Consider the following 12,195-nt stretch of genomic DNA (forward strand, 5'->3'; position numbering starts at 1 on the left):
CATATGTTTAAAACATATCAGCTGCATATTCCACTTACAGCAGATTGACTAAGCTCCATCCTAATGCCCTTGAGCACATATTTAACCTATGAGGTGATCACTCTGCATAAGGATCCCAGACATCAGGGGCAGTAAGATACAGGTGGGAGAAATGTCAGGAGTTCAAGTGCTGTCTAACACCTCTCACACTGTTTAGTTCCTTCTGGCAGTGGAAGAGTACAGTCTAGCTGGGGAAACTGTGTCTTTACGGAATCAAAGAGAATGATTCACAAACACAGAACAGTGAAAAGCAGCACTGGCAGTATTGCTCAGAGGCAGAGGAAGACATCTTTTTCTTTTCTTTATCAGAACTCCATTAAACACTATACAAGTTACAACCTTTAGCTTTTAGTACCATTTCACATGCAACTTAAATGTCTTTCCCTGGAATTCGAAAATATTCATATTTCCAAGGAAGAGACTCCACTCTTGCTTATAATCAAATTTCTTATATTTCATCTTGCCTGCACAAAAACAGTATTACCAGATATGACACTGGGACGACACTGAGTAATGCAAAAACAAAAACAAATATTCAGGAAGTCTTCTCAATAGTGAGGTATAATAGACTGACCGTTGCTTCAAATACTTGAAATGCATTCAAAGTGGAAGATTTTTCTCATTATATAGTTAAAAATAACTCTCACAGAGTATTTTTGAAACCCCTGTGAATAATCCTGTGTGCAAATTTTCATGTAGAGAGCTGCATACAGCTAGCATATAAATAGACAGGTAGACAGAGAGACCACCAATATTTATGTAATACCTGACAGGAAATAATAGCATTTAAATCTCCTCAGTATTTCTTATTTCCTATGACTTTACCTTCTTGTTCCACAGAACATTAATTGTACTAGTACAAAGACCTCAGCACACATTAGAAATATTTTATATTCCTAGTTTTATGTACTTATGTATCTATTCCCATTTATATACATTTAGAAATATTTTAAAGTTGCTCATTGATATTATCAGGGCAACTAACCCAAGAACTGCTTATGTTCAATTAAAAAAAAACAAATAATCTGGGTCTATTTCTCAAATCAGTTCAATTGTCCTGCCTTCAGCTGGGCAAAACTGCAAGCCATTGGTTACTGTCCCAAATTAGATATCTAGAGAAGAGGAATCTGGATTAAATTCATGGATGACATGAATGCACTGTTAGGACAAAGCAAACACTCAGTAGGCTGCACTTATCACAAGGAGTCAAAACTCAGATACACCTATCAACCCACTGAGTGCTAGCGAGGGCTTTGTGAGGGGCAAAACCCCTCTGAAGATATAAGGTACGGCATGCCATATTTGAGCTCAAACTCACTGAGCCAAAATTCTCTTCTCTTGCTTCCTTTCTGTTCAAGAGCTACAAGGGTGCTGGAAGTGCCAAGCCTGGACAGCAGTGCTTTAATAAACACGGCATCCTCATTACAAGCAAGCCTTTTTGGGGCAATAAAAGGAGTATCAGAAATGTTTAGTTATACCTGCTGCCTAGTCTGCCTACAGTCATGCTTTTTTAAGTAGTAGTATTTCTCACAGACTAAAGGGGCTGTTCTTTTCCTGAAAAAAAAAAAAAAAAAAAAAGGGAAATATTCCTGATAATCCTCCACTTTACTCTGTATTACCTCCTGCATTACTTGTCTTCTTGTTGGGGTTCACCACAAAACATGGTTTCATAGTAAGCATGTGCTCTGCTGCACTGGACTGTGTTTGGTTCTGGTAATGTCAGAAACAACAGCCACAGGGAAGTTTCTTTTCCTAAAGACATTTTTAAGAAAATGTTACTTCTTTCCTTCTTTCTCTGTTTATCAAAATGCAAACTATGACAGGCAACAACTCCAGGACAACAGAGCAAAGTAGAGCTATTTGCTTCCCTGTAAGGCCATCAGCCATAACTGGGAATAAGCAGAAGTGCCTGCGCTTGTAATAGCAATGACAGAGAACTAAACAAAGCTTGGGAGTGAGTTTGGTTTCAACAGGCAACAGCTTTTTTCTTAAGCCTGTTTCAGAGCTTTTGCATGAGCTCCTTTATCTCCCTGCTACCGAAGCACAAGCTTGGTCTGCCAAGACTGAAGATGGCATTCATGGCTCTTCTGTTTTAACACGATGCCCTCTTTCTTGCCCACCTTGCTACCATTTTTCCAACCGGTTCTCTGTGTCGTTCTGGAGTACAGCAGCTTCCTGCGCTCCGTAAATCGGTAAGGCTACACCAATTTCTTTTTCTGTTTATGATCTTTTAAATAGAAAATATGACGACAGAATAAGAAAGTCTTTCTGAAAGCCAGACAACCAAATTTTCAATGGGTTTTGCTAAACTAGACATTCATTCTTCCATACTCACTAGTTCTTTGGTTAAACTATAAAGCTAGAAGTTCATTGTAAATATTGTTGTGTTTACTGCTACTCACTAGTCTACTTACCTTTATTATTAATGAATTATTAGAACCAACAATTGTCTTTACAATAGATAAAAATTATTTTAATCATCTCCAATCCATTTTAGTGAAGACGCGTCCTGAGTAGAAAGGGGCTTGTTTCTTATTAACATAAGCCAACTGTCTTGTTTCCAATGTATTCTCAGGATATCAGTGTGGTTCCTTGCTTTGCCATATGTTTTGTGTATGACAATCACTAGAAAATAAGCCTTGTGCTTCCAGTACACGTTGTTAAATGGAAGTTAATATTTAATTGCTTTGGTTATTAGAAAGTAAATCCTCCAGGACAGTGACTGGATTTTAATCAATGTATATATAAATAGAATTAAAACTAGTCATCAGTTTTATGTCATTATTTTAGGCAATAATACAGCAACATTTAGAGTGCCAACTGCTTCATCAGTGCAGCTTGCCAGGCCTATGGCTCTTTTTAAATCCTCTCCATAGCGGCATTCAGATAATCTAATCCCCTTCTGCAGAGGTGAAGCAAAATCCGAATCGCAATCTGAAGCTGATGTGTGGGAAATCCTGAGGAAAGCTCCTCCTTCTGAATATGAGAAAATTGCTTTTCAGTATGGTATCACAGATTTGCGCGGGATGCTGAAACGCCTCAAACGTATAAAGAAGGAAGAGAAAAAAAGTACAGGTTGGTGAACTCTATTGAGTCCACATGTATGTGTCCATATCTTTTCTGTGAGGTCTTCAGATCTAAACATGAGCTGGACAGCAGCCAGACAGGAGTGCCTGAGAAACAAGAGCTCCATATTCCAACTGTTACACAACCTTTACCTGTGAAATGCTGGTTACCAAAGGTTCAAGTCATGCCCAAAGCTCCGAGCTACTTTGCTCTGAATATTCCTAACCTATTCATTTTACTAGTTTCTCCTGCTCTGCCCTTTATCTTTCCCCAGATATAAAACACCGCCACCACCCTCCCCAAAAACTGGTCAGTATGTCAGATATCGGTTATACATTTAAATAATTTCACTTCCATTTGGATGGTACACCTGGAATTCTTGAAACTTTTCTTGTCCTGTGAAGTATTAATCACCTAATTTTAATTAATTCCTTTTAAAAGTCTGAAAGTGAGAAGGCAAGCTGCCATTCATTAGTATCGAGAAGATCAGTACTATTTTCCTGCATGGGCAGATGTAGCCATAACTTTATTTAGAATGTGGTGAAGTGTATAGTCACATCTAATTTAGAATATTCTGCTTTATTTATTTTAGTTTGTATGACCTGCTTTTCATCCAATGTTAGGTATTGAGTAGCAGAAAACAAAACAGGATGAAGAACAGATAGAAATATCAAAATTCAAACAGGGATGCAGTAGGTGGAAAAGGTTTAACATAACGGTAAAAAAAAAACAGGAAAGGGAATAAAGATTTTTTTTTGGTTTGCTTTTTTTTTTTAAATGGAGTTAAGTATCAAAATTATTAAGGTGGGTTTTGTTTTGTTTTTGAATTATTATTCATCATAAGCATTCCTCAAGAAACTGGATCCAGCTTACCAAGTGGACAAAGGACAAAAGATCAAATTAATGGTGGAAGTTGTCAATCCAGATGCTGATGTGAAATGGCTGAAGAATGGACAGGAGATCCAAGTGAGCGGCAGGTAAACTAGAAATACGAGATAGCCAAAAAGGAATTTGCTACAGCTTGAACAAAGTGGGGAAAATAGCTTTTCTAAGAAAGAAAAGAGTTAACGGTTGGACTTAAGGATTTTAAAGGTCTTTTCCCATGCAAATTATTCTATGATTTTATGAAAATAGGGAGATTTAAGCTCAGAAAGAATCTACATAGTGCTTTAGCTGGTCAGTCTGCTGTTCTCATTACTTTCTTCTTCTTCCATCTGCTCTATACATCTACATATGGAACCGGACGCTTACACCTACCTACTCAGCAAGTAAGTCCTCATGTTATATTCTGATCTTTATGTCTATACCCAGTGTTCAAAATTACTTTCTTGTGATATGGGATATACTTCACTGTAGCTTATTTGTAAAACCAGTTTCCAGTGATATTGTGCTGAAGCCATGACAGGGCATTTTTAATGGTAGTCAGGTTTGTTTTATGGCTTGATATTAGAAAAGCATCTAACACCATTCAGTTTGTACCTCACACCTGTATGAAGAATTCTACACCATTTCCTATGCTAGTTTCAAACAGTACTGCTGTCACTGAGACAGGGATATAGGGCCTGAGTCTTAACAAACCTTGACACTGATGTCAGAAAAAATGGAGGAATCTTTTTGTCTGACAAGCAAGGAAGGATAGTGACTAGGCCCAAACAGTTACTCTCTGATAATTACATTTCAATTCTCCTTTCAGATATATTTTTGAGGCTATTGGGAATAAAAGAATACTGACCATAAACCACTGCTCTCTGGCCGATGATGCAGCATACGAATGTGTGGTAGGAGAGGAGAAAAGCTTCACGGAATTATTTGTAAAAGGTGAGCAATGGCAGCAAAAGGCAAGAGATCTTCCTTAACATTCAGCATTGAATTACTGTCGCTTCCTCTACTCTCAGATTAGTTAACATCATCGGAAAGGCAATTCTCAAACACATGGACAAATTCTGACATCTGCTGAAGTAGGTAGTTTTCTTACAGTTTAGTGAATGAAATTTTTCCATATAGCAGCAACTACAAAAACAGCACAAAAATAATTACCATTAATTCTCATCTGGAAAGTGATTTACATGTTCCCAACTTACCTTAAAAATTTAATTCTGCTCTAGACACACAAGTGCCTTAAGCTCTACAAGCATATCAAGTAGTACAGAAAACTAACGCCTCCAGTTTAGAATTACAGGACATATATGAAAACTGATTAATCCTGTGTTTGTATTCCGTCTTGTGAAGTAAAAACCAAAAGGTCATTTGATAGCGCTGCTGATCCAGGATAGTAAATGTTAAGTTCCAGCACAGAGAGCATAACCATGTATTTGGTATGGGGTTCTTCCAAGGGAGTGCAGAGTGGGCTGGTGAAATCTGCCTCTGCTTTTCAGTCTTTCAGAAAACTGTTTTAATAAAAGCTTCATAATTTCCAGAACCTCCAATTCTAATCACTCGTCCTCTGGAGGATCAGATGGTGATGGTTGGACAGAGAGTCGAGTTCGACTGTGAAGTGTCTGAGGAAGGAGCTACTGTGAAATGGTAAGGGAACAGAAAAGGGGGGGGGGTGTCCGGAAACAATAACAAACACAAACAAACAAATCACCAAACAGAAATGCATGAAACCATATCCCTAATCTATATTAGGGATATATATTATTAGATAGATAGATACCTATACCCATATCTAGAAAGTCACAGGACTTTGTTGGTGGACAAGAGTTGCGAAATAAAAAGGAAGATGGCATCCTACATAATTGTTTTCAGGGAAAGACTGATTTTCCTCCTGTATGCCAAACACTGAGAGGGCAGAAAATGACAGAAAACTAATTACGTATAAATATTTTAAAGTGTCTCTAGTACTTCTTTTTCAGTGTTTACAGGTTGCTACTGACTGTATTGAGCTCTTAGCTTTAAAGTTTTATAAGCATTTGACAGTACGGTCTAACTACTGCCCCAACTAATCAGAACTGTATTGTGATGAGTTTGCTGTGCTTTATGGAATCTTCTGGTCTTCTCAGCTGCTATGAGCATGCTTTTTAAAGTAATTTTTTTCTTAGGTGAGAAGTTAGTCTGTCTCCAGACACAGTGAGGGAAGGTCATCGACTCATTTTAACATATCTGTTGTGGTGATGCTACTAATCTGGTCATTATGCACAATGCAGCCAGCGGGATTACGGTGACTAGCACTGAGACCAGAGAGCCCATTTTGTCAGGCATTCCAGTTGAGTGGAAGCTGGAAGGTGCACGCTGCTTGGGCAGTTGCAGCGGGCAGTGCTCACATACCAGGTCTTACGCACACTGTTCTCACTTCATTTCTCTACCAGATGAAATTCTCTTGTGCTTGTTAACAGCTTCAGGCAGACTGTTATCAACTGTTCCCATGATGCCCATTACATTCCTGGAAAGTGCCAGCTGCTCATCTGCTCTCCCAAAGGAAGGAACTGAGGATTTAAATAGAGCCCGAGAGCTAGAAGAGCACATGCACTAAACCGTTAAAGCCACACATGCTATTGTTCAGGAACTGCTTACAAAGCCTGGTCAGAGGAGATGGAGACAAACAGATCTGTCCCCCCTCAGATCCATGCAGCTGCCACCCTTTGATTCCACGCCTTTGAACAACTCCCATACACCGTGCACAGACACGGTCTGTGGGTTGGGCATTTGGTGTGACAAGGGCAAATCAGCAGCTGCCTCAGCCCAAAATGCAGCAAGTGGTCAGAGAAACTCTTCAAACCACGGTGACACAAAAATGAGCAGTGAGACTTTGACACAGTACTTAACTAGTTTCATTATGTGAGAATCGGACAATGCTTTTTGGCAACAAAGGGAACCTTTTGGACAATGGAGAGAAACCTCCAGGGAAAACATGGAGCACTGTATGAAGAAAGAGTTCCAGTTTTATGGCTCATTAGGGAAATGCCCAACAGTTCAAGCCAAGTAACAGGCACTGAGTCAGGGCACCTGTTATAGCTATTGTGCCCTTTAAACCTGTGATACGAAATCACAAGCACATGAACAAAAGCACTTACGTGACTTTTACAGGACAGAAATAACACTCACAGCCTTCCATGCACAGCCATCGGACCAGGGCTGGGAGAGTTCATTAGTGCAGCTCTTCATAGTCACCAGAAAAGAATGTTCTCTTGATCACCCAGAAAGGTGTCACATTATTATATTATTATGCAGTACTATGGAGTAGTTATTGCTAAACTTCAGATGGCCTTGAAAATAATACCATTCTTGAAGAAAAAAAATCGAATAAAATAAATAGTTTTGACCTGATTTTTCCATCTCTGAATGCTGGATGTATCATCTTACCAGCTCCAAATTATAACAAACTATATCAATGTAATAATAATAAAAAAAATATAAACCTGTGTCCCCCCATTATCACACAGTACCTACACCAGTGATCTCTCAGAAAACATTAACGACTTCATCCTTACATTCTGACTGGAAAACAGGAAAGCATTTCCAAACAGAGAAAAGAGACACAGAGTGGTAAAGCTGAGAAGAAATACCTGATCCTGCAGATGTTCAGGACTTGAATAGACTAAACCATAGCTGACCTACCTATTATTGCAGTAGTTCTGCTTCAAGTGTGAGGCTGCAACACATGACCTATAGTGGACTTAAACCACCACTTCTATGGTTCTGTAAAATCCTCCACTTACTCTTTAATACCAACTTATTTAATACTTTATTGCTCTAGTTTCCGAAGGGAGGGCCTGTAACATTGACTCAGTTGAGGTTTTTCACTTTTCACTGCAGCAGTGTATTATTTTAAGCCAGATGATATCTCAGAGATCTTTTTTGTGGTTTACAGTTTTATCATTCCACCATTTGTCAGTGCACCCCCCTGCAAACACTTTACTCATGCATAGTATCTGTGCTGTGCCACTCACTAAAACCAAAACAAGTTAGATACGCTATTGATTTCCCAGGCATTTAAGATACTAGTCACTGCAAATAAACCATTTGCATTATTTAGACAAGACTCCAAGAGCTCTTTCTTACCAATGGCTGAACGGAACATTCAGGTATACACAACCAAAAAAAACAAAGTAAAATATTCTGCTTTGGAGCCCTAGCGACAGCACACGTGCCTGGTTTTGCCACAGTAGCGCACTGAACTTGTGGATTAGAGCCCATTCCCAGCAATTCAGTAAAGGTTTATGCCTTGCACTGTAGCACTTTTCCCAGAACCTCTTCACACAATGAGAAAGAGACATCTTAGAAGAGCATCTCACACATGGCCTCAAACTTTGCCACTCAGCAAGCAGAGGGAGGACCCTTAGCAGTGCTGCAGTCCTGAGACCTGGAAGACAGGGGAGCGTTTTCCTAAAGCAACTATAAATTCCAAGAAGCTGTGCTCTAAAGAACACAGATAAGAGAAAGCAACCCGTAGGGATTTTGAAACACAGTTGCAGCAAGCGGAGCCATGTCACAAATTGCAGGATTCCTGTCTCTGTTTTAAGGGTTTGATCTTGTGATTTACTTCAGCGGACTCAGAGAGGCATAAGGTTTTGCTGCATACATCTACCAAGAGATTAGAGCTATAGTATTCAAATGAGAGTCTAAGTATAATTTCAATTGGCTAGTCTGTAAACTCAGATGTTAAAGCTGAATAGCCCCTGATAACAAACTACACAAGGTAGAAAGAAAATTCTTTCTCTCTTAAAAATAACATCTTTTCTATTTTTTTCCTTCTACGTGAGGAAGTAACAAAAACCGTGTTCACTTACAAACTACAGCAGTTTTCAAGTAACATAATATAAATCTATTCAAATAACAAAAATAGAAAAAGCTACAAAAGGAGTAAGTCAAAGAAATTCCAAGTTATTTTCTTGCAGTCTATTTACATTACTCAGAATGAGCGACAGGAAATCTTTAAAAAGTCCTGTGTATTTTTGCGTGACCTCTTCTAAACAACATGCATCCTCTCTGCTCTTTTCGCTTGATAGCGATTGGAAATGAACAATAATCGCATTCCCCCCAGGCTAGACGGTGAAGCTAAATTTAGTAACATCTTAAAATACACCGTGGCATCCTTGAACGGAAAGGGTTCCAAAACACATCTTCATTATATTCCACCCTAAAATTTTCTTCTTTTACTGATATCCACGCACTGTGAAGTTACAACAACTACAATTCACATCAGAAAAGCTAGAACTTTGAAGTCATTACCCAGCAAATCCTATTTACCTCTTGGTAGCTTTGAAGAAGGCAGATTCCCCACAGGTGAAATGTGTCCTCAGCCCTGAACCTTCTTCCTCTGGGCTTGTACCTGGCAAGGTTTCAGTAGCCCAGCGGCAGGTCGCTCCCGGGCTCCTGTGAAGCTTCGAGAAGGCGGCTAGGGCCGCGACCAGGTCAATCGGCGCCTCCGCCCCAGGCGGTTTACGAGGGGGAGAAGGGGTGGGGCGGGTTCATTTGTTTTGGCGGTTCTTTTGTTTTGGAGAAGAGCAGGACGGGAGACGAGACAACGTGGGGAGACCTGTGGAGAAGGCGGGGGGAGGCACTCCGGAGCTACTCCTCTCCCGGCCGGGCAGGCGGCTCTGCCCGAAGAAGGCCGCGACTCTGAGGGAGGGGGTTCCTGACTGTGAGGGGGGAGCCCTGACTAGGGCGAGGGGCTTGACTCTGGGGGAGGGAGGGGGCTTGATTCTGGGAGAGGCCCGCGACTCGGGGCGAGCCCTCGCCGGTCCGGGGACCTTGCTCCGTGAAGAGCCGTGTGAAGGACTCGCGGGGAGACGTTCTTGGAGGGCTGTCTCCTGTGGGCGGGAGCGCGCGGTGGCACAGGTGAGGAGCGGGGGCGTCCTTCTCCTGAGGCGGAAGGAGCGGCACCCGCAGCGTGCTGGGGAGGCCGCGGCCGCTGTGCCCCTGCGAAGTTAAGCCCGGGAAGAAGGGAAGGGTAGGGGGGAGGTGTTTTGGTTTTAATTTCTTATCTCCCTACCCTGATAAAATTGGTAAATTGGTGGTGGTGTTTAAACTCAACTGATGTGGTTTCGACAAGCCCGGCGTGTCCTTTGCCCGAGGCCAGAACCGGTGGCTGCCTCTCCTTGGCCTGTGTCGGCACCCTCGAGGTTTTTGCCGTTTTCTCTTCCTCACCCCACCGGGGAGGGCTAAGGGTGGGTGACTGGCAGCGGCGGGTTCAGTGCTGGCTGGCATGGGCCTAAACCCAGCCCTTCCAACCCCTATCGTTTTGTGATTTTGTGCAATTACAACATTTATACAGCATTTAACATATCTTTCATGTTTATCTACAACATATAAGTAGTAAAAACCAAAATAATTCATTGTGAGTCAATTCTCTTACACTAGAAGTCGGATAATTAGTGTAAATTAAAGGTCAGGCTAGAGGCATTCTGGTTTAGGTTCCACTAGCGCACAACTGTCTTAGCTAACTTGAAATGCTACAGAGATTGGATCGATCTTGTGTCTTCTAGTCTATAGTAACACTGAGATGACCCTTACTCTCTCAGGTATAGGAAAATGACTTAACATCATTTGGCATTACAGGGAAAAGGATGGAATTGAGCTGACACGGGAGGAAACGTTTAAATACCGATTCAAGAAAGATGGAAAAAAGCAGTATCTAATTATTAATGAGTCAACCAAGGAGGATAGTGGACACTACACTGTGAAGACCAATGGTGGGGTGTCTGTTGCTGAACTAATTGTACAAGGTAGGCACGGGTGATATTACAGAACTAGGGAAACTGAAAAATGAGAACAGGCTGAAGGTAACTTTCTCCAGGATAGTGAATAGGGGTACCGCTAAGGAGTCTTAGTAAGAAGTGTAAGGTTAGATAATAAAGGCCTCAAGGAGAACTCAGACCTGTGTGCTGGATGTAACAGATGCCCTGATAGTAACAAACGCTTAGCTATCAGTCCTGTTAAAGCCCTGTGTGCTCTGGGTTTCCCGTCATATTTTGACCTTCCACAAACAGCTTGCTCAGCCCTAGCCTCTTCTGCTCTGTAGATCTACACCAGCTCTTTACCTACAGAGCCGTTCTGATGTGTTGATGTGTGTATCAATTACTCTCACAATATCAGAGAAGAAGCTGGAAGTTTATCAGAGCATCGCAGACCTGACAGTGAAGGCACGTGACCAGGCAGTCTTCAAGTGTGAAGTTTCCGATGAAAATGTGAAAGGAATCTGGTTGAAAAATGGAAAGGAGGTGGTTCCAGATGAAAGGATAAAGATCTCCCATATTGGCAGGTTAGTCGTCTTTCAGAAAACAGTACAGGCTTGGGTATTGCATTGCAGTCTTGAGGAACTATTATCTTGGGGGATAGCAATATAAAACAAAACGTTGTCCTGGCTCCAGCTGAAAAGAACAAAGTCAGAAACTCTCGCACACGAAATCAGTGTAAAAGCCTCAGATTTGCTTTGGTAGGGGTGTGCCGTCTTCCTACGTTGGCATGTTTAACATGTGTGACGTCAGTGGTATGTCAGCAGAATTCATTCTTGGTTTTCACCAGGATTTCATTTTTTTCCTGGTATTCAAACAATCTAGAAAATGCATTGTTGATAACTTTACAATGAGCTGTAGTGTTTAAACAGGTTAAGACAGCACTTAGGTATAACCCCCTTCAGGAAAATTGGGGTTTATGTTAACATATAGTTGTGCAATTCTGCACTCAATTTTCCTAGCCCTCTGTGTTTGGGAACAGAGACTGAGAAGATGCAGAGGTTACATAAGCATTATATGTTAGGTAAAGTTTTCCTTGGTACTCACTTTCTGTATTGTTTCGAATTTACAACAATACAGGGATGAAGTGTCCATTTTTGTAGTTTTTCCAGAATTTACTGTTGTCACACTTTGACGAAGTGAAATGAGTCAGCGGTGTTACCACTGCCCCTGTAATGGTAACAGACTGGCCTGGAGCAGAGGATCTGCTTCCTCCGTTCAGACTGGTTTACGCATCTGCCTTGTCAAGAGTAGTGCATTTGTAGGCAACGTGCTGATAGGAATACTTCAAGTAGAACCATCCGCAGCCCTACTGGTTGTTGACTTGGTGTTAGGCCAAGGGAAGAAGAAATAGTCATAATTTAAGAGTATTAATGTTCATGTCCTGTAGCCTGCACCTCATCTCTCGAGGTAG

The 12,195-nt window shown here is 41.1% G+C and overlaps 1 protein-coding gene across 1 annotated transcript in view; it reads left to right on the top strand.

The window, feature by feature from the left end:
* Positions 1–12,195, top strand: part of MYBPC3 (myosin binding protein C, cardiac) — a 44,413-nt gene that overhangs the window by 17,178 nt on the left and 15,040 nt on the right. The window contains 8 exon segments of the mRNA XM_008944085.1: positions 2,208–2,231; positions 2,948–3,114; positions 3,950–4,082; positions 4,371–4,373; positions 4,799–4,923; positions 5,523–5,628; positions 10,606–10,772; positions 11,143–11,308. Coding sequence (XP_008942333.1) covers positions 2,208–2,231; positions 2,948–3,114; positions 3,950–4,082; positions 4,371–4,373; positions 4,799–4,923; positions 5,523–5,628; positions 10,606–10,772; positions 11,143–11,308 — 891 coding nt within the window.

This window comes from Merops nubicus, unplaced genomic scaffold (assembly GCF_000691845.1).
Source record: "Merops nubicus isolate BGI_N331 unplaced genomic scaffold, ASM69184v1 scaffold46430, whole genome shotgun sequence".
Lineage (NCBI taxonomy): Eukaryota > Metazoa > Chordata > Aves > Coraciiformes > Meropidae > Merops > Merops nubicus.